We start from the raw sequence: 23,884 nt of genomic DNA on the forward strand, positions 1-23,884 counted from the left end.
GGGCAGAATCTTACTGGGCCCAAAACAACAAGAGCTACAGAGAGAAAACCTGTGAGAATTGCAATAAGAGCAACAATCTAAATGTTTCAACAAAGCTCCAGAGAAGATTCTTGTTTGGCAGTGGCGAAATAAATATTATAGGGTCACTATAGCCCTCATTAACTGCAAATCTCACTTAATTAATATGGAAATTCTTTTCATGCTCCTGACCAAATGAAACCAGACTTTGAGAATTCCTAAGATGAAAGACTGAACCTAATGAGGGGATGTGGTGGGCTTGATGCTGAGAGGATGTTTCCCCCTTGCAGAGGGATGACTAAAAGTAAGGGGCACTGTTTAAAATACAGTGTCTCCTGAAACAGATATGTCAGAATTTTATGCTCTCAGAGTTATTAATCTTTGAGATTTGCTTCAGTACAGAGGAGTGGAGGCTAGGACATTGAATATAATTGAGGCTGAATTAAAAAGATTATTGACTGTGTCGCAAAATCATTGGGAAGTAGTTCTCGGTCGAGCCAAGGAGAGTTGTTACGAGGGGCTGCCAGTACGGTCGGTCATAGACAAACTCCCCACGTAGTTGGGCTTTGGTCAATCATCTACTTGGGACTCTCAGTCAGGATCTCTCCCCAACTATGATCCAAGGATTCAGCCATTGCGTGCAGTTAAGCAAGTAATGCAGCATCAGTTGGGGAGCTGCAAAAAGAGTGCTCAGGGGTCCACAGTAATAACCTGTCTGTTGAAGTTATTCAAGTGGTGCAGAACAATTCTTTGCTGAATTGGTGGAGATGGGAATGGAGTTTGGGTGGAAAGGGGTGCTCTGTAGCTATTGAGGATAGGGGCATTCAATGAGGGGGAGTGCTAGAGGAGGTTTAGTTTGAAAAGGGAACAAGAGCTGTGACAGGGCAAAACAAAAGTATGGAGGCAGTAGAACATGGGACGATGTGGAAGAATATAGGAAGGGGTATGACATGCAGCAAACACCACTGAGGCTTTCATGGGAGGAGTGGCATACAAAATGGTGCCAAGTAAGGTAAATTGAGACATTAGTGTGTAACTGATAATCAGGTCAAGCCTAGTGCCGTGGTGTCAACTGCAAGCAGAGTTCATTGCTGTCCTGTTCCGATTGTTAGAAACAACCTCCAACTGGAAAATGCGTGAAGCAATGTCCATAGTGAGTGAAGTTGGTTAGCCTAATACCTATGTTGGAAAAATGCTGCAGTCAATTTGAGGTGACTCACAATGCCAGGGTCCCGGATTCAATTCCGCACTTAAGGAACTATCTGTGTGGATTTTGCACTTTCTGTCTGTGTCTGCATGGATTTCCTTGGGTGCTCCATTACTTCCCACAGTCTAAGGATGTGCAGGTTACGTGGATTGGCCATGCTAAATTGCCCATAGTGCCCAGGGATGTGTCAGTTAGGTGGATTAGCCATGGGGAGTGCAGGATTATATAGATGGGGAGGGGGGAGGTTAGTCCAAGTGGGATGCTGTTTGATACGGATTTGATTGATTGAATGACCTGGTTCCACACCATAGGGATTCTATGAATCTCTAATAAGTTGTCAAATACCGTACAACATGGGAAATGAGAACTACCTGTAGTTAACTTTGGAAGGAAGAACAAAATGAAGAGGGTGTTATTTAAATAGAGGAAAAACTGCAACACAAAGTAGGATACCTGTGCACAAAGCACATGTTGGTGCAGCAGGTAAGCCGGAACACTTATTGAATGTTGGCCCTTATTTCAAGAGAATTGGAGTAGAAAAGTAGGGAAGTCTGACTGTAACTGTGCAAGGTGCTGGTGAGACCACATCTGGAATACTGTGAACAGTTTTGCTGTCCTTATTTAAGGAAAGATATTATTTCACTGAGCACATTCTTAGTATGATTGTTTTAGATGCTAATGTTGAACAGGTTAGGGCTGTACTCATTAGAATTTCGAAGAATGAGAGATGATCTCATTGAAACACATAGGATTCTTAAGGAGCTTGATAGGGTGAATGCTGAGAGGAATTTCTCCTCATTTGAGAGAGCCAAGGACCAGAGGGCATGGTCTGAGAATAAAGAGGGGCCAATTTAAGATTAATGTGAAGATAATATTTTTCTTGGAGGATTGTGTTAAGGCTGTGATAGATTTTCGATCAGAAGGAAAATCAAGGATTCCAAAGAAAGTGCAGCAAAGTGGATGTGAGGAATATTGGATCAGTTGTGATCCTGTTGAATGGCAGAGCAGGTTCGAGGTGCTGAATAGCCTACTCCTGTTCTTATATCTTAGGGTCTCAGGGTTATGGTCTTGTAGACTTGATTTAATTTGGTTTGATTTACTGTCATGTGTACTTCAGCTTTGTTTGAGTGCAGTACAGGCAGATCATTTTATACAAGGACATACAGATCATAAGGTGGAAAAAACAGAGTAAGGTATGCAGGTTACACCCCACAAGACATGTGCAAGGCAAGATCAACATTAACGATCAACGTTATTTGAATTTAGACAGTCCATTCATCTGTCTAATAATGGCAGGGAAGAAGCTGTTCTTGAACCTGCTGATGCGTGTGTTCAAGCTTCTGTATCGTCTGCCGGACGCAAAAGATTGTACTTCTACAGTACTAGGGTGGGATGGGTCTTTGATGACGTTAACAGCCTTTCTATAGCAACAAGATGTGTAAATGGAGTCCATGGATGGAAGGTTGGTTTCCGTGATGGTCTGGACTGTGCACACAATCTTCTGTAGTTTCTTACAGTCCTGGACAGAGCAGTTGCCGTACCAGGCTTGTATGCGCCTGGAAAGTATGCTTTCAATTGTGCATATGTAGAGGTTGGTGAGGGTCCAAATGGACATTCCAAATTTCTGAGTCACCTGAGGACAAAGAGGCGTTGTGCCTTTTTATGGTCTTAATATGGTTTCACGGAGTCTATGTAATTTTGATGGACTAATGCATGGGCTTTACTTCTGCTTGACAGGTGGCCATTGAACGAGCAGTTTTATGAATAATAATTTTCAAATTGCAGCTTCGTATCATTTGCAGTCATATCATCCTGCACGTGAAATGTATGCGGATTCAAGTGTGGGATGCAAATGCTGGTCACAAACTATGTCCACCAATTCATTGATCCTTGCAAGTTGCAAGCAGGACATTCTGCTATTACATGTGTTTCGTCAGTGCGAATTAGCTATAACATGATTGAAGAATTGTGGATGTTATTTGCATAATACGAACTTTCTACTGAATGGATATAGCGATTTTCTGTTAGTGATCTTCTCCAGCACAATTTTCTATGGTGGTTTTCCATAGCGTGATTTTCCAAAGCACGAGGTCGTGAAGGAAAACAACTGTTGTGTTATAGCAGAACAACCTGGAGAGCACTCCTGCGATGCTACTGTGTGTACCACGACTTGGCTAGTGGTGTGCATCATTGAAGCCGCTTCTTAGGATGAGCCATGCACAGTGTCACTGCAGATTCTGTATGTTGTAGCCATCCTCTCTGGTAGCTCTCCCACTCTGCCGAGGACATGGAGGTCCTGGGCCTCCTTCACCGCTGCTCCCTCACCACCAGACGCCTGGTGGAAGAACGCCTCATCTTCCGCCTCAGAACACTTCTTCAACCCCAGGGCATCAATGTGGACTTCAACAGTTTCCTCATTTCCCCTTCCTCCACCTCGCCCTAATTCTAAACTTCCAGCTCAGCACTGTCCCCATGACTTGTCCGGACTTGTCCTACCTGCCTATCTCCTTTTCCACCTATCCACTCCACCCTCTCCTCCCTGACCTATCACCTTCATCCCCTCCCCCACTCACCCATTGTACTCTATGCTACTTTCTCCCCACCCCCACCCTCCTCTAGCTTATCTCTCCACGCTTCAGGCTCATTGCCTTTATTCCTGATGAAGGGTTTTTGCCCGAAACGTCGATTTCGAAGCTACTTGGATGCTGCCTGAACTGCTGTGCTCTTCCAACACCACTAATCCAGAATCTGGTTTCCAGCATCTGCAGTCATTGTTTTTACCTAGGTGACAGCTGTGTTGAACTGGCTCCTTCTAGGAAATGCTGGCAGACTCTGTCAGATCTTCTCAGTCATCTACCCACAAATGTATCAAGATCGTGAACCTTACATGCAAGATCACATTGGTTCATTTTTGTTTTTCCATGACAAGGTCAGTGATACAGCCTCGGCAGCACCACTGGATTTGGCCACAGAGCTGGCTTCCAACAAGTACAGAATGCAATCAAACTGTGCACACATTGCACTGAGGGGGCCAAATCCCATTACAGCAGAGTTCATTTTACAGGTGTATGCCCGGCACCCTGGCAACTGTTGCAGTACCTTCTTCCTGGAGTAGACTCTTGTCTAGTCTGCACTTGGGGGTTTAGGTGCTTTACAAGACTTGTTCCCGGGTCTCCTCACCTCAGCTATCAGATGACACCATTGCAGAACCCACCAGTTAATGTGAACCACAAACACAGCCGTCCGTGCTTCACAGGGCCATGATGGAGCATATGATATGGCTGTTGAAGATGCAGTTCTGTTGTTTGAACCAGTTTGATGAGGCTTTGCAGTGTATTCCAGATAAGATGGACCACACCACCTAAATTAAAAGAAAGAACCTATAACAAAGTAGTTGACTCTTAAAAATCTTCTGCAGAGGTGCAGCAATGCCATTAAGTTCAAAGGTATGCTCTGGACGGTTCCAGTAGACAAAGAAGAGATGTGCTGGATGCTGAGGGACTGGGAGAACAGGAGCTATCTTTGGTGGAAGATGAGGACATTCAAGAGAAGGAAGCTTACCTTGTGCATGAAGGTCTCAACTCCGTCAGGTACACCAAGCCAAGCAGGACTTGCTTGATGCTGGCTTCAGTCGGCAAGAGCCGAGTGCAGCAAATGATTATTGACAGTGAAATAGTTATTGATCAACAAACAAGCGATTTGATCGTATTCTGGGGGTAAGCTGCAATCACAGGGTCCTATGGTGTAGAAACAGGCCCTTCAGTCCACCAGGTCTGTGCTGACTAACACACAACAAACTGCACTAATCCTTTTATTTCCACTCGGTTCATAGCTTACTATACTATACATTATTAAACGTTACAAGAGTATCTGCCTCCACCATACTCTCAGGTAGCACATTCCTTATTTCTATTGCATGTTGCATTAAAAAGATTTTCTCAGATCTCCTCTAAAGCACTTGCTCCTAACCTTAAACTTACACATGGTCTTAAACACATGGTCATGAGAAACAGATTCTCACCTTTACTTAACAAAAATTGTCTCCTCTTAAGTACCTTTGAACTTGATGGCATTGCTAGGCCACTGCAGAAGGTAGTAAAGAGTCAATTACATTGTTATTGGTCCTTTTGATTCATTCACGGGATGTGAGTGTCGCTGGCTCAACCAGCTGATCCCTCCCTAATTGTCCAGAGGACAGTTAAAAGGCAATCACGCTGGAGTCATCGATAAACCAGACCAGGTATGGATGGAAGATATCCTTCCCTAAATGAATTAAATTTTTCTGATAATCGGCAACAGTTTCATGGTTATGATTAGACTCTGCCATTGCAGGATTTTATCCCAGTTCCCATAATATTACCTGGGTCTCAAAATTAATAGTCCAGCAATAATGCCACTAGGCCATCACCTCCCCTGGAGTCACATGTAGGCTAGACCTGATGAGGATGTCAGATTTTCCTTTTCTACAGAACATAAGTGAACCGGATGGATTACCACTCTTAATACCTAGCATGTGTAGTTCTGTTACTATACTAAATGGAATAAAGTGAACAGATCTGGCAACTAAAGATATCATGAGGTTCTGTTGGTCATCAGCTGCAGCAGAATTGTACTACAATACAATCCACAACCTCATAACCTAGCATATTCCCCCATATTCTATCATTACCATCAAGCTAGTGAAGAGTGCAGCAGCACAAGGCATACATTAAAATGAGGTAGCAAGCTACAAGAAACAAGACTTAGTTGCATGACAAACAGAATATCAGCAAATAGTAGGCAAAGGTAAGTTACTCCACAACCAACAAGTCTAAGCTTTGCAGTCCTACAACATCCAGTCATGAATGATCATTGGCAATTAAACAACTCACTGAAAAAGATACTGAACAAATAATGCTCATCCTTCATAAAAGGGTAGCTCAGCACATCAGTGTAAAAGATAAGGTTGAAGTATTCGCAATAATCTTCAAACGGAAGTGCCAAATAGATAATCCAGCTCTGCGTACTCCAGAGTTCAATCATCGGTGTGAGTCTTCCACTAACTCACTTCACTCCACATAGTATCACAAACAACTGGAAGCACCGGATATTGCTGCTCCAGTACAGCCAAAACACTGGCATCCACCCAACAATGTGGAATATTGCCCAGGTATTTCCTTTACATGAAACTCAGGACAAATCCAACTAAGCCAACTAAGACCTCCTCTGTTTACTCTCAATCATCAGTAAAATTATGGAAGATGTCATTGATTGTGCTATCAAGCAGCAAATGCTTAGCACCAACCTGATGTCTGGCACTCAGTTAAGGTTTTGTCAGGGTCACTCAACTCCAGATTTCATTAAAGCCTTAGTTCAAACTTTGTTTTAAGAGCTGTATTCTGCAGTCAAATTTAGTCTGATTTGTTCCCCATTCCGATTCTAAAAGTGAAGGATTTAGATGTTCTTGTACTTGAAAAACTTAGTAAAGATGCAGGTACAACAAGCATTTAGGAAAGCAAATGGCATGTTAGTTTCCACTGGAAGAGTGGAAGACATCGTTGCCACATTTGACTGAGTGTGGCACCAACGACCCCCAGCAAAACCGGAGTCAATAGGAATCAGACATTAAAGTCTTTGTTCGTTTCGGTTATACCTGATGCAAAAGAAAATGGTTGTAGTTGTTGAAGATTATCTCGGCTCCAGGACATAACACTGTAGGAGTTTCTCAAGTTAGTGTCCTCAGTTCAATCATTTTGGTTGCTTCATCAATGGCCTTCACTTATTCATAAGCTCAGAAGTGAAAATGTTTACTGATGGTTGCACAATGCTTCTTAGATAATGAAGCAGTCCAAATGTGATAAGACCTAAACAATAATCAGGCTTGCACTGACAAATGAGATACAGCATTGATTCCACACAACATCCAGGTAATGACCATCTCCACAAGGGAGAAACTAACCATCATCCCTTGAAATTCAATTGCATTACCATAACTGAAACCCCACTATCCATACCTTGGGGGTTACCATTGGCCATAAACTGAATTGGACTCACCGAAAAAATATAATGGCAACAAGAATAGGTCAGACGTTAGGAATCCTGCTATAAATAAATTCCCTCCTTCCCCAAAACGTGTTCATCATTGAGCAGGCACAATTCAGGAGTGTAACAGAATATTTGCTACTTGCCTGGATTAGTGGGGGAAAAGAAAACTACATTGAGTAGTTAAGGTCACTGCCTATAGTTAATGCACTGCCTGGAAATGTGGTTGAGGAAGGTTCACCTAAGGCATTCCAAGAGAAATATGGATGATGATTTGGTTAGAAATGGTTCCCAGGGATGTGGGGGGAAAAGCAGGAAATTGGCATGAAGTATAATTATTGTTGCAGGGATAATAAGCTGAATGACATCCTTTTGTGCCTTAACAGCACAAAAGGAGTTTGACGTCATCCCGGTCAAAGCAGTGCACTAGAGTAGCGTACATCCAAACCATTCACGCTCAATAGCAGTCATGTGTACCATCTACAAGATGCACGACAGAAATTCAAGTCTCCTTTGACAGGACTTTCCAAACCACAATCATTCCATCTAGAAGGAGATGGGCAGATACATGGGAACACGATCACCTGCTGTATTCTCCTCCAAGCTACTCACCGTCATGACTTGAAAATGTTTTGCCATTTGTTTAATACTGCTGGGTTAGAGTCCTGGAGGTCACTCCTTTATAGCAACATGGATGTAGCTATAGCAAATTAACTGGAGCAGTTCAAAAAGATAGCTCACCACCAGCTACTCAAGTGCAATTAGAGAGGGGCAATAATTGTTGGCCAAGCCAGTGATGCCCTCATCCCGTGACAAAATTAAAAAAAGAACCCTTGCAGTGGAAACGAACATGCTATTTGCCTTCCTAAATGCTTGTTGTACCTGTATCTTAGTTTTTAAAGTAGAAGGACATCTAATTCCTTCACTTTTAGAATCAGAATGGGGAGCAGACCAGACTAAATTTAATGATAGGCAAAAAGTAACAAAAGAAATTGGAATTAATACAAATCTTGTGCTTGTGCATGTATTGAAAATCAAGAGAAACTTGTAGATAGTGGAAAAGTGATTCCAAGAAAGCAAGGAGAATTGCAAAAAAAGAAAATAACAGTATTGGATATTAAAACAAAAATTTTAATGACTGCGATAAGGTAGATGAAACTTTAATAGACACTTAGAGCGTGGCAGATTTCCTAAATGAATAGGGCGGCACGGTGGCACAGTGGTTAGCACTGCTGCCTCACAGCGCCAGAGACCTGGGTTCAGTTCCCGCCTCAGGCGACTGACTGTGTGGAATTTGCACATTTTCCCCGTGTCTGCGTGGGTTTCCTCCCATAGTCCAAAAATGTGCAGGTTAGGTGAATTGACCATGCTAAATTGCCCGTGGAGTTAGGTGAAGGGGTAAATGTAGGGGATTGGGTCTGGGTTGGTTGCACTTCGGCGGGTCGGAGTGGACTTGTTGGACCGAAGGGCCTGTTTCCACACTGTAAGGAATCTAATCTAATCAAGTATAATACTTGGGAGAATAAGTTGCCATGTGGAGAAATTTAGTTCATGTAATATAAGTTTTTAAGAAAATGCCAGGAAACAAATTGAAAAGGCTTAAGACATTCAAAATATCCAATTTATTATCAGAAATAGCCATGGAAACTACAAATGCATTAATTATTTTTCAAACTTAATAAGGTTTAGAAATCATGTCTCTGGAACGGAAGTTTTGAATTTTATTTTTGAAGTTTGCAGATGTATAAAAACAAAATTAAAGAGCAACATCTGAAGATGAGGAAAAGTGTTCTGTTAATTTTCTAGTCCTTCCTTTCATTTGTTATTCTTTCAACCACTTCTATCTATGTTGCAGCAGGCTTCATCATCATCTCAATTCCTTTGTGATAAATAGTCTAGAATAATGCCATTGCTAAGTTGAGTTTAGATATTGATAACTCATGGGACTGTAATCAGCTTGGATGTGTGTATTGTGTAATTACCAAAATATAGCTTAGCTTTCAAATATTTCTGGAAATAGTCATGTGATAAATGTAACTGCTGTATATACAGTTTTTCAGTGTTTGAAGTCACTATTTGAAAATGTAATTTATTAAATGGGTTGCATTCTGCTTCTCTGTTTGAAAGGCAGGGAATGATGAACAAAGTTCACTGTTGAAGATTTGCATTTTATGAAGGGCAATTTTACCAGAAGCAAGTCATTCATATGCTAAGCATTGACACACACACTCAGCAGTGTTGCACATTAATTAGAATTGCCCAATGATGATTTATTTTTTACGTGAATTCTAGTTTTCAGGTGCATTCATTTCATAACTTCCACAAGCAGAGAGCAGACTTTTAAAAATACTGACCTTGATAATTAAGATAGCTTTTACAGTTTTGTCTTACATAATACTTCTTGTCTTTTAGTGTCATCCAGGCTCCTCTACCACTTCCTGTTGAAAAGGTGAGTGCCCTTTATACTTTGGTTTCTTCCCTTAGCTGATATATTGAAATGTACTTTTGGTAAACATTTGGGTTTAAGTATTAAAAGCCTTGAGTATTAAAATTTAAGTAGTGATATTCAGTTTGATTTGATTTCTAAACCTTTGTTTCCATAATGAGTTCTATAGCATTCTTGTAGACAAGTACCAAGAGGTCAAGCAATATATGGATCTCTACGGGTAGCTACTGCTTTCAGCTTGCTACACACAGTTTAGTTATAATTAGAATGTAGATCCATGTCACAAAGTCTCCCCTTAAAATTTAAATGACTGAACAGTTTTCCTTCAGAGATTGCTGCCACAATCTTGTTTGTGTTGATGTCAGAGACCTTTTTGATGAGTACTTTCAACAAGTGTTTAGTCTGAGTCTTCAGGTGATAAAATCATCACATAAAAGTTAACAATATGAATAACTGAAGCCTTGGCACAATAAATACATCATCGAGTTGAATGTAAATATAAATCTTTTGAAGGAATTGGATTTCCCTTCACACTTACCATGTTGCTTTTTAACAAGGATCTATTTTTTTTAATCACTAAATATTTCACTATTCGGCAGTTTGCGTGTTGATGATTATGAGTGTCACAAAATGGTTGTTAGCTGAGTTACGTGCAGTCAGAGTTGATGTTTTAAAACAAGTGGTACTAGTAAACATACCTGGGATTAAAAATTGATGTTTACGTTTGTAAGGCTTTTTAAAATAAGTGATACTAATAAAAATACCTGTGAACATCGATGTCATCAGTTGCTTGGATGTTTAGATGAATAATTTAAGGTGAGTTAGAAAAAGTGCAGAACCTTTCTATTGTTAAAAAATGAAAAGTAATTGCATCTGTCTTGTTATCAAAGTCATTTTTGGCCCTTTAAGAAATTAGGACAAGACATTATCAGATACTAAAATGGGTTAATTGGGACCTACATTCTTAGATCAGTATTTCTTCTATGTATGGAAAATTAGAAGTATATGTTTTTTTCTTTTATAATAGTCTAGAGGATTTTGCCCTTTTTATAAGATTATTAAAATTATTTAATTTATGAAAAGTTGTCACATGGACGTACATGCCTCAGCATAGAGACAAATCTTTTCTTGACTTCCTTCCAAACAATGGAACTGATCACCAAACAGCTCCAAAGCTTTGTGTTCAAAAGGAAGTCTTGAGAAAGTGGCACAATTGGTAAGTATTTCCATGTGAAACTAATTTACTTTGTACAATGAATATTTCTTTAACATATTTATATAGTATATCTAAAAATTTTTTAAAATGGTGGCTTATTTGGTAGATTGCCTTTAACTGTAGGAAGGATTTCATCTAATGATCATAGCAAAGCTGTAAATGCATCGAATAAGAAGCATGTTTACAATTTTTTTTGTCAGTGGGAGGAAATCTTCCACCATTGAGACAGCTAGGGAAACAAATCAAGGCAAACAAAAGATACTTCATCATGAACAACTGGAGCATTTTAAGTTTAATGCCTCCTAAAAACTTGATTGTTATTCAAGGAATTATTTTGGAGATTATGTTCAGCTAATTTGATTAATGTTAACAGCAGTACTGGTATTATGAGATTTATCTAACACCTGGCCAGGTTTTCTGCTAATTTAGCAATTGATGTGTTCTGTTAAGTGAGTTTTGCTTGGAATTATCATTGGTGCTCACTGGCAAGCTTTTTTTAAAGTGATCGTGTTATCTAGTTGTGCTTTCTATCGATTAATTGCATTTGAAGTATAGTTAGTTATTTTGAAGGAAAATATGGTAATTGATCCAGGGATGGCAGTGCCTTTTAAACAACAATAACTTTGAACTGTTTTGGTGCTATTAGTTGTGGAAAGAATGTTGCTCAGCACACTGTAAAAAGTCACTTGATCTTTGAATAGTGCCATGGAATCCTGTAGTTTCAACTGAATTGGTGGATCCATGTAACAGATGAGACATTAAATAAGTTGCATGATTATGAGGAAATACTAAGAACTCATGACAAACAGTGGTCAACTTGAACTGTTTCATTTCCTCTCCATCAATGTTGCCAGACTGAAAATTTCTAGCATTTTCTGTTCTTTGGTTCAAATTTCCAACACCTGCATTTTGCACTTCCACAATTTACTGAGCTAGATATATATTTATCCCTAACATTTAGTCCTGAACAAAATAAAGATTTGTAGTGGTGATATTTTATTGTGGTGATACTTTATTCCGTACCTTTCAAGAATATTTGAGAGATGCTCTTTGAATGATCTTTTTAAAAATTTTGCCGAGCTTGAAACTTTAGGATACAGCTGTGATGCAAGTTGCATTAAAGTTATTTTTCATGTTGTTGTTCTGTACAGACCAGAACATTATCAAAAGATGTTAATGTCTCAAAAAACCAACAGATACATACCAATCTTTCACATATTTAACAACTAACACTTATCTAAATCAATTATTACTTCACAGACAACTAATACATTGAACTAAGTACTTTTACATTAATTAATTAACACAATCCAGACATTTCTTATGATCATTTTTTGCTGTTTAGTGCTCTTCTGGCAAATGTGTTGTGTTATAAAAGTTATAAGTCTTAGTAATGATGACAATGTCATGACTAATGAACCCTTTCTGGTTTACAAATATTTTTGGAAAAGGAAAACTGCTGTCTTTACCTTGTTGGGTCCACATATGACTCCAGATCTACACCACAATGTGGTTAAATCTTACTTACCCTCTGAACTGACATAGTAAGGCAAAAACAGAAAAATCTGCAAATGCTGTAAATCAAACAAAATTTAAAATTGCTGGAAAAGCTCTGCAGGTCTGGCAGCATCTGTGGAGAGAAATCTTGAGTTCGTGTTTCAGGTCAAGTGACTCTTCTTCAGAACAGAGGAATGGTTTCTATTTTTTGTTTCTGATCTAGCAAGGTACTTGGTTCAAGGACTGTTCAGCATGGACAATAAATCCTGATCTTGAGAGTGACATTCATGTCCCATGAGAGAATACTTTATGAAGTAAAAGTCAACAATTTCATCTGTTTCTCCAATAAGCTCACTTTCCCCTGCCACATGGGTTCAAAACTTATAACATCCTCCAAAAGTTATTTCCATTCAGCCTGAGTCTTCCTGATTTAACTTCATCATGTCCCCTCAATAACATCTGAAACTCAGGAAGATCCCCGATTTGGACGTCGTCTACCTTTGATCGTGACCATCTATCACCACCTTGGTCTTCCTTTTTTCTGGTCTGGTCCGTTCATAACGATCTTGTGCGACATTCCTCTTCGGCCAACCATCTTTCTGAATAATCAAACCTAGGTACTTCAATTCAGTCAGCTGCTACACTTCTGTTCTGGTGACATAATGTGGTTTTTTTTCTCACTTGGTGTACAAAGAGACGTGCAAGTATATGAACTTGCAGGACATTTTTAGCTCCAATCATTTGAGAATATTTTGTCATAATTTTAAACCTGCCTCTAGCTTTTCTACATATTGGTGATGATTATCACATCGTTTGTGTGTGCTATGTTCCAAGGTAGATGTCATCTGATCTTCTTTGATGCCCAAATAGGCTGATGGCAAACAAGTTTAGACTGAAGACTTGGCTTTGGCAGACCACAGCTTTCATTTTCTAATTTTCGTGAGTCACTAACATTGCTCTTTGCTAACTCCTGGCTACCCTTATACTTGTCTTCAGTAATTTTGATATACATATATATCTCGCTTTCTCGCGCTCTCTCTCTCTCTCTCTCTCTCTCTCTCTCTCTCTCTCTCTCTCTCTCTCTCTCTCTCTCTCTCTCTCTCTCTTTCTTTTTCTTTCTCTCTCTCTCTCACACTCACACTCACACACAATGCTGTCTTCTCAACCTTGTCATACGCTTGTCTCAGGTCAAGGAAGGCCACATGTTAAGTCTTTTGTCCATTGCTCTAGCTCTCAATCACAGCAAAAATTTAGTTTGTGATGCTTCTTCCTGATATAGAGACAAACTGTCTCATTCTTAGGCAAGAGTCAACCACATATTTCCACACTTCAAGTGTGTGGAGTTTCAGCATCACCCCTTTGCTTGTCAATTAGGTAAAAACAATGACTGCAGATGCTGGAAACCAGATTCTGGAGTAGAGTGGTGCTGGAAAAGCACAGCAGTTCAGGCAGCATCCGTGGAACAAGAAAATCAACGTTTCGGGCAAAAACCCTTCATCAGGAATACAGGCAGAGTGCCTGAAGGGTGGAGAGATAAATGAGAGGAGGGTGGGGGTGGGGAGAAAGTAGCATAGAGTACAATAGGTGAGTGGGGGTGGGGATGAAGGTTATAGGTCAGGGAGGAGGGTGGAGTAGATAGGTGGGAAAGAAGATAGCCCATAGGACAGGTCATGGGAACGGTGCTGAGCTGGAAGTTTGGCACTGGGGTGAGGTGAGGTGGGGGAATAGGAAATGAGGAAATTGGTGAAGTCCACATTGATGCCCTGGGGTTGAAGTGTTCCGAGGCGGGAGATGAGGCGTTCTTCCTCCAGGCGTCGGGTGGTGATGGAGCGGCGGTGAAGGAGGCCCAGGACCTCCATATCCTCAGCTGAGTGGGAGGGGAAATTGAAATGTTGGGCCACTGGTGGTGTGGTTGATTGGTGCGAGTGTCCCAGAGATGTTCCCTAAAGCGCTCCGCTTGAAGGCATCCAGTCTCCCCAATATAGAGGATACCGCATCGGGAGCAACAGATACAATAAATGATATTGGTGGTTGTGCATGTAAAACTTTAATGGATGTGGAAGGATCCTTTAGGGCCTTGGATGGAGGTGAGGGAGGAGGTGTGGTCGCAGGTTTTGCAATTCCTGCGGTGACAGGGGAAGGTGCCAGGACGGGAGGGTGGGTTGTTGGGGGGGCGTGGACCTGACCAGGTAGTCACGGAGGGAACGGTCTTTGCGGAAGGCGGAAAGGTGGTGGGGTCCGTTTGGAGGTGGCGGAAATGTCGGTGAATGATTTGGTTTATGCGAAGGTTGGTAGCGTGGAAGGTGAGCACCAGGGGGTTTCTGTCCTTGTTACGGTTGGAGGTCTGAGGGCGGAGGTGCGGGATGTGGACAAGATTCATTAGAGGGTATCTTTAACCACGTGGGAAGGGAAATTGCGGTCTCTAACGAAGGAGGCCATCTGGTCTGTTCTGTGGTGGAACTGGTCCTCCTGGGAGTAGATACGACGGAGGCGGGGGAATTGGGAATACGGGATGGCATTTTTGCAGGAGGTAGGGTGGGAAGAGGTATAATCCAGGTAGATGTGGGGGTCGGTGGGTTTGTAAAAAAATATCAGTGTCAAGTCGTCATTAATGGAAATGGAGAGGTCCAGGAAGGGGAAGGAAGTGTCAGAGATGGTCCAGGTAAATTTAAGGTTGGGGTGGAATGTGTTGGTGAAGTTGATGAATTGCTCAACCTCCTCGCGGAAGTATGAGGTGGCGCCGGTGCAGTCATCAATGTAGCGGAGGAAGAGGTGGGGAGTGGTGCCGGTGTAACTACGGAAGATCGACTGTTCTACGTAGCCAACAAAGAGGCATTATTTACCCTACAGCAAATTACATGTGGCTCAGGTAGTAATATGGAGACTATTATCTTTATGGCTGTGCTTTTAATTTAGCCTTGAGCTACTATTACTCCTTCAGCAGAATTTCTTTCCTGGTCCTGCCGATGTCATTGGAACCTATGTGGACTATGACAACTGAATCCTTCCCCTCCTACTCTCAAGCTCCTCTCCAGCCCAGAGAGAATTCGAGTTAGAATCCCTCCAGTGTGGAAACAGACCATTTGGCCCAACATGTCCACACTGACTCTCTGAAGAGTATCCTACCTAGACCCATTTCCCTGCACCTATTACTCTACATTTTTCCTAACTAATGCATCTAGCCTACACATCCCTGAACGTTGGGCAGTTTAGCATGGCCAATTCACCTAACCTGCACATCTCTGGATATGCGATCCTTGACACCAAGTAAACAACACAGCCTTTGGGATTCTGTCTTTTCTACAGAGACCAATGTCATTCATCAAACTATATTGTCCCCTATTGATAGAACATTTCTCTTTTCTCCCCCTATTTGAATGGTGCTCTGGACCACAGTGTTGTGTTCACTTATCCTACAGTCTGTGTCCTCACCTGCACTAGGAGCAAGAACCTCATACCTTATTGGATAAGGCTAAGGTTCCTCCATAGCTAAATTTTGGAGCTCCATACTTGCCTATTCTTAGGCACTCAAGTTCTTAAGTGTGGACCAAAAATTAATCACATTAAATTAAGGGTGTGACTGCTTCCTGAAACATAAGCGTTCACAACTTAGATTAATCAACTCCAAGTCAAGTTCCTCGAGCAGCAAAATATTTGGTGCAGGTGACACCATGGCTCCCACTGACATCCACCAGGTCCCAAATACTACAGCTGCAACATATCACATGCCCAGCCATCTCTATTCTATTTAATTAATGAATTTGGATGCTAATTATTTTAAAGGTATTATTTTATTTCTTGACTGTGCGCTTTAGCTCCAGTGATACCTCCTGATTAAACCAAATAGCCAATCATGAAACATGGAAGAATAGCCACTAATCACCTACCTGTTTTCCTGTGACATCATGCTTAAGCGCTGACAGGTGCAAGCAGTTTGAAGTGGCTGTCTGCTGCCAATTTTTAATCTTCTGCCATCCCTGGTCATCTCTCACATGTCTGCACTTTTTATGAAGGCTGTTCACCCACTCTCTCATGTTACTTAAACTGCTGGTTTCTCATTTTCTACTGCTCTTTATAGATCTGCTGTCCTTGTTTTTGTGCATGCTTTATGAAGCTGCTGCACCCACTATCTTCTTGTGATCATTTAAGTTTTTTAAGGCAAAGGTGATAACTTTTGACTTCAATGCCAATCAAAAATGTAATCAGGGTATTGGGAATGTGGAAGTGAAAACACAAACAAATCAGACATGACCCCTTATTGAAAGACAGAACACTTTCAAGGAACTGAATGACCTAATTCTGCTCTTAATGTGAATTTAAAAATTAAGCTTCTGGAGGGCGGTGCTGGACCCCCACCATATCCAAAATCTGATCTGATTTTCAAAAGTAGGATGGGAATGGTGCTGAACACACTCAGCTCCAATTAAGCATGCATAGATCTCCGTGTTAATTAGTTCATGAGCAGGCCTGAGGAACAGTTTTGAATTTCCAGTTGTAAGACCATAAGATGTAGGAGCAGAATTATGCCATTTGATCCATTATGCCTGTTCCGCCATTCGATCATGGCTGATCCGTTTCTCAACACTATTCACCTTTCTTCTGAGCACCATTCTCCTTCCTAGTCCCTGTAGCCCATGATCCCCTTACTAATCAAGAACCTACCTATCTCTGTCAAAAATACAGCAAATGTCTTGGCTTCTCCAGCCTTCTGCAGCAATGAATTTCACAGATCCTTCACCCTCTGGTTGAGGAAATTTCTCCTCCTCTCAGTTGTAAAAGTCATCCTTTCACTCTGAGGTTTTGCTCTCAGGTCCTAGTCTGTTCTACCATTGGAAACATCTTCGCATCCACTCTATCCAGGCCTCTCAGTATTTTGTAATTTTCGATGAGAATCCCCCCTCATCCTTCTAAACTCCATCCAGGACAAATCCAGAGTCCTCAACCACTTCTCAGGTAACAAACGTTTCATACCCAGGATTATTCTCATAAACCTCCTCTGGAACCCCATCAAGGCTAACACATCCTTCCTCAGATACAGGTTTCAAAACTGTACACGATATTGCAAACACAATCTGACCTGTGCCTTATTCAGCCTCAGCAGTATATCCCAGCTCTTGTATTCCGACCCACTTGAAATGAATGCTAACATTGCATTTGCCTTCCTAATTGCCAACTGACCATAAATGTTAACCTTCAGAGAATCCTAACGTGGCACTCTGAAGTCCCTTTGTCCTTCCTATTTCTAAAGCCTTTCCCCATTTAAAAAAAGTCAACCCCTCTCTTTGCCAAAATGCATAACCTCACACTTTCCATCTGCCACTTATTGCCCAGTCAGCTACCTAACCAATTCCACGTGCAACCTCCCGTTTTCTCAATACAACCTGCACCTCTATCTACCCACACTTAGCAATGATGCCTTCAATTGTTTCGTCCAGATCGTTAATGTGTAACATGAATAGTTACAGTCCCAGCATTGACTATAACTTTCCCAGAACTGTCTTCGTCACCGGCTGCCATTCTGAAAGAGCCCCATTTATCCCACACTGTGCTTTCTGCCAATCAGTTAATCTTATATCCATGCCAGTACCTTGCCCCAAACACCATAAGCTCTTATCTTATTTAGCAGCGTTCTGTGTAGCACCTTGTCAAAGGTCTTGTGAAAATCCAAATAGATAATGTCCACTCACTCTCCTTTGTCTGACTTGGTACTCCTCAAAGAATTCAAACAGATTTGTTAGGCATAACCTCCTCGTGATGAAGCTGTGCTGACTCTACCCTATTTTACCATGCACTTGCAGTTACTCTGCAACCTTATCCTAAAAAATGGACTCTAAACTCCTTCTACTGAGATTAGGCTAATCAGTCAATATTGCCCTGTCTTCCGTCTCCCTCCCTTCTGAAGCAGGGACATTACATTAGCTATATTCCAGTCCTTTGGCATTCTCCCTGATTCCATGGTTCCTGAAAGATCACCACTAAAGCCATTGCAATCTCCTCATCTACCTCCTTCAGATCCTGGGGTGTAGTCCATCTGGTCTAGGTGATTTGTCCACCGTCAGACCTTTCAGCTTCCTCAGCATCTTTTCCTTAGTGATTTCCACTACATTCACTGTCTATCCCTTGACTGTCTTGAAGTTTTGTCTGCTACTGTCCCTTCCAATGAATTACCTATTCAGTCTCTCTGCCATTTCTTTGTTCCCCGTAACTACTGTTGCAGTGGTCCAGTATCCACTATTGGATAGAGTCTTGTGGCGTAGTGGAAACATTCCTACCTCTGTGCAAGAGGCGTGGGTTCAAATCCCACCTGTTCCAAAGATGTGTAATACTATCTGTGTAGTGTTGATTAGAAAATATCTGAAAGCTATGGATGCCCTGGTCAATTAATTTAAAACAGGCAGAATGATGTTTGTCTCCTCAACCAATGCCACTGAATTGCTGGTATTGAAAGGCTTGTGTTTATTACCAGTGAGGGTTTGGCATCCTGTATATCACACCTATTCCATCACTTAGAAGGAAAGTTTGGGAGATGAAGGTCTGCTGAGCTTCATCTGATGGATTGGGGCAGGTTACTCTGATGTTGCAGAGTAGCAGATCTATTCTCCTGGTCAGGAAGAGACTAGAGAGTCTAGTTTTCAGGCAAATGAGGACAAACCTCAATCCCACTTTCAGTCATCACAAAAGAAGCAGTAACAAATACATACAAGACAGTGCAATTAGATAAGAAACTGTGCATAGAATACAGACCCCCCCCCCCCAACAAGCCAGCAAGCCTCCCATCCCGCCCACTTTCTAGCCACTCTAAGGTAGCCCACCCCTCTGCTTCTTCCGGCGCTCAGTCTGCCCCATGCCCTTTCTGGCTCTGGATCCTCCCTGACACACCTTCCGGCCACCTCTAGGAAAACCCATCCTGTTTCCCCAACCTCCCCAGGGTGACACTCCTGTTTTTTTTTCTTGTGTCACTCCTGGTTTTTTTTTTGTTGTCGTATAACTTCAAACTTTATTAGTAAGGACATTGCAAGTGGAAAAAAAAAATCAGGTTTTAGCATGGAGAGATAATCTTAAGGAAAACAAAAAAGGATAATTTACTAACAGAAGTGTTGTTTTCCAACCTATGCAACAGAAATCAAATTGACATTTGTTAAGTTCTTTCTTCCCAGTCCAATTGCTGTAACCTGGCTAACGCAAAGCAAAGTATATGGGGCATTAAGACTGGAGTTTTTTTCTCAACCAGTTTTAAAAAAATTTACACAATGCTGCTACACTCCTGTTTATTTTTTTTTCAAGTCACCCTTTATTTACACATTGAGAGTCCTTGACACTGACCTAGCTTCCTCAGAGCCAGCTCTGAGTCAGTATATCTGACACTGCTGTTTATTTTTTTTTCTTATTACCCCCACACTACCGCCTAACTGTGGTAGTGCTTATTTTTTCCCTAATCACCCATGTTGTGCGTGTGCAGGTGTGAGACGCAGTGAAAGACACAATGTGCACGAATCTTTATTCCGTTTCCACCACCAGGAAGAAAGGAAACATCCGAGTGGCCAGTGACAACCAATGTCCTTCACTCAAAGTGCAATGTTGTGTGATCAAACAGTGAAGGAGAGGGTAGGGATTAAATCAAAATAGAGTTGGAGGGGGAAATAATGCACTCCACTCCCTGCAGCGCCCACCTCTCCCTGAACAACTCCAGGGTGTCGCTGGACACCGTGAGCTCTTTTCCAGAGACACCCGGGCTCTAACATAACCGCAGAAGAGGGGCAGGCAGTCGGCCCTAACGACCCCCTGCAACACTCCTGTTTACTTTTTTTTCCTTTTTTTTTGCTCTGAGACATCTGTTTTTTGTTTTAAATTTTGCCATATATTACCACCTAATTCATTTTCTTAGCACCCATGTCGGGAGTTAGAGGGGAGCCAAAACACTCCACTCCCTGCAGTGCACCCATCTTTTTTTTTCTTATTTTTTTCCCCAGCACCCATGTTGTGTGTGTGTGCAGGTGTGAGACACAGTGAGAGACACAAGGTGCACGAATCTTTATTCAATTTCCACCACTAGGAAGATAGGAAAACACTCGAGTGGCCGGTGACAAGCAGTGCCTTTCACAAAAGGGCAATGCTGTGTGAAATACTCCTGAATTTTTTTCTTTTTTTTTCTTTTTTACTTAAAAATTTAACCCCCCCCCACACTACCGCCTAACTGCGGTAGTGCTTATTTTTTCCCCAGCACCCATGGTGTTTGTGTGCAGGTGTGAGACACAGTAAAAGACACAAAGTGCACGAATCTTTATTCAATTTCCGCCACCAGGAAGATAGGTAAATACCCGAGTGGCCAGTGACAAGCACTGCCCTTCACATCAAAATGCTGTGTGATCAAAACAGTGAAGGGGAGGGTAGGGACTAAATCAAAATCGAGTTGGATGGGGAAATGATGCACTCCACTCCCTGCGGCGCCCACCTCTCCCTGAACGACTCCAGGGTGTTGGTGGACACCGCGTGCTCCTTCTCTAAGGACACCCGGGCTCTAACGTAACCCCGGAAGAGGGGCAGGCAGTCGGCCCTAACGACCCCCTCCACGGCCCGCTGCCTGGACCTGTTGATGGCCAGTTTGGCCAGGCCCAGAAGCAGACCCACGAGGAAGTCTTCGGACCTGCCCTCCCTCCGCCGTACCGGGTGCCCGAAGATCAGGAGCGTGGGACTGAAGTGTAGCCAAAAGCAGAGGAGAAGGGTTTTAAGAAAATCAGAAAGGGAGTGCAAACGCCCACACCCAATATATACATGGTCCACGGACTCCACAGCGCCACAGAACAAGCAGTTGGTCTGGGAGTCTGTGAACCACCGCAACCTGCGTTTGCAGGGGACTGCTGCGTGCAGCACCCTCCACCCCAGATCCCCAAGGGAAAGGGGGAGTACTCCCGCGTAGAGAGCCCTCCACTGGGGATCCCCACTGCCCGGTGGCAAATTGGCACGCCAAGGCATGTCCGAACACTCTGTCAGCCAGGACTCCCTAATTGGTCCAGCTTAACAACCCCAAACTACAATCCCATGGTCAATGAGGTCCATGTGACCCTCATTCAAGCCACCACATCCCTGTCCCCGCCCCAGGTCCAGGAATGTAGGCCTCTTCTTTCTCTCGTAGCTTCCCTGTCCCAAGGTCCAATTCCTCTGAGTCTGACACAGGCAGCATGTACCAGACCATAGCCTGTCGCCTGCACCTGGAGCATCTCCAGAAAGTTTCCTCCTTCTCCTCAAGCAGCAACAGTATCAAGACTGCATCCATCTTAGACTCTGACATTTCTTCAACTTTTGACAGAAGGGAGAAGTCACAGTTTCTGACAGCCTTTCTGGCTGTTCTAAGGGGCCAGGTGTTCTTTGCTTCTGCCCCATTTGCAAGTTTGTTCAGGAATGCCTTACCTGCCTGACCTTTGTATGGCCTGGGACCTGACCTCACTTCGTACCCATGCAGAGCATTTTCCTGCTCAGTTATTGATGTTCCTGCTGCCCACCTCCATCGCCCCTATCCCTACCTTCTCCCCAAAGGGCCTGCAATATCATGTTTAACCCTTGTGCAGAGTCTTGCCACCATTGGTAACTCTGCTGGAGCTATCCCTGTAGTTACGTGAGGGGTGGTCCTATAGTCAAACGGGAACCAGGGCAGTTTGGTATCAAGTGAAGCTGTAAGCTGTTTCTATATATGCCATATATGTTTAGACTGTCAGACCATTGCTCTCTGAACATGCCAAATGCCATTCGACTTTAGGAAATACTCCAATTCCCTGTTGGTAAATGTCCCATTGTCTGTGACCAATACTTCCGGAGTCTGTGCATTGTGAACAATGCTGGCATCTTTTCAATTGTCAGTGACCTGGCAGTGACCTTTACTCAGAACAATCACTGTTGCTTCCCTTAGTAATATACCTTCCTCGATGGTGATCTGGTACCTCAATGAAAGATAGGCACCTAATAATGGAAAATGGATCCACGAGCAGTCAGAAGGATTACTCATTGTTTTTCATCTGCCCCAGTATTATTACATATTCTTTATTAACCGGCCTTTGACGGCAGGATCGAACAAGTCAACCTTCCCAAATAAAGGCATGATGCCAGAAATGTTTATGCCAATTCAAAGGCGAGCAAATTTTCTTCAGGAACGTACTGTTTTCTCTCATCGCCACTGAAATAACTACACAGAGGACGATATCCTGTCACCAAGTCACATGTGCATATGGAACCGCTCAGAGTCAGTCTTAGAATGAGGACACACTCTGACTCTTCTGTTTATATTCAGGACTCCCTGAATCACCCAAGTTAGCAGCCCCAATCAAGGATCTCAAAGTTAATGAGATCCACCTGGCCCTTGTTCCAATCATGACAAAGATGGTACCCAAGAGATTGTATATAACCTTCACAAGCTAGTTAGTTGCAACTGATAGAACAGTTCCATAGGAAGCTATGTCTATCCAAGCATTTGGTTTTGGGCCTTTTTTTCTGATATAACATGATCTCCATCAATGCTTCAAGAGGCATCGGAAAATCTTGACACCACTTACTGATGGCAGTCAATTCTCGTTCCTACCCAAGAACACCCACCTGCAACATGTCAGCAATGACAGGTTTCAAAATGTAGACCTTTTCAAAAGGATCTTGTTTTTCATATTCCATTAGAGAATAGAGTAGGGTAGCTTTCTACTGTTATACAACTGAGACAGTAAAACAAGACAGTATGTACTGAGGTTGCTACATTGACAGCACAAACTACACAATCGTACATGGCATAAAGCGCATAAGAAGTGCAAAACATGCAAGTTACAGTGTAACAGAAGAATGATGAATGATAGACATTTTTCTAGCAGCAATACGAAATAAATTCAGATGGAAAAGAGTGCGATTATACTGTGTTAAGGAGCCTGATGGCTTGGGGGAAGAAACTGTTGCACAGTCTGGCCGTGAGAGACCATCTGCTCCAATATCCTCTGCGAGATGGCAGGAGGGAGAAGAGGGTCATCCACAATGCTCTTAGCCTTTCGGCCGCAATGTGTGGAATAAATGTCTGTAATGGAGGGAAGAGAGACCCCGATGATCTTCTCAGCTGTCCTCACTATCTGTTGTAGGGTCTTACGATCCGAGACGGTGCAATTCCCGAACCAGGCAATGATGCAGCAGTTTAGGGCACTCTCAATGAACCCTCTGTAAAATGTGGTGAGGATGGGCGGAGGGAGGTAGGCATTCCTCAGCCTGCACAGAAAATCGAGACACTGCTGGGCATTCTTGGCTGTGGAGCTGCTGTTGAGGGTCTGGGGGAGATTCTCTGCCAGGTGTACCCAAGAAATTTGATGCTGTTCACAATCTCAATGAGGGAACTGTCACTGTCCAGTGGAGAATGGTCGTTCAGGGCCCTCCTGAATTATAAATCCACACATGACACCTTGCTTTGGGTAATAAACCCACCCCATGTCAATTATGTGTTTTGCGTTCGGGAAAGTGC

General features: G+C 42.5%; 1 protein-coding gene across 30 annotated transcripts in view; it reads left to right on the forward strand.

Moving 5' to 3' along the window:
• Positions 1-23,884, forward strand: part of slmapa (sarcolemma associated protein a) — a 269,091-nt gene that overhangs the window by 72,827 nt on the left and 172,380 nt on the right. For all 30 annotated transcript variants that reach the window (XM_072582350.1, XM_072582348.1, XM_072582347.1 and 27 more), the window contains exon 4: positions 9,659-9,695. In XM_072582350.1, coding sequence (XP_072438451.1) covers positions 9,659-9,695 — 37 coding nt within the window. The remainder of the gene's footprint in view (positions 1-9,658; positions 9,696-23,884) is intronic.

Source organism: Chiloscyllium punctatum, chromosome 12, assembly GCF_047496795.1.
Source record: "Chiloscyllium punctatum isolate Juve2018m chromosome 12, sChiPun1.3, whole genome shotgun sequence".
Taxonomy (NCBI): domain Eukaryota; kingdom Metazoa; phylum Chordata; class Chondrichthyes; order Orectolobiformes; family Hemiscylliidae; genus Chiloscyllium; species Chiloscyllium punctatum.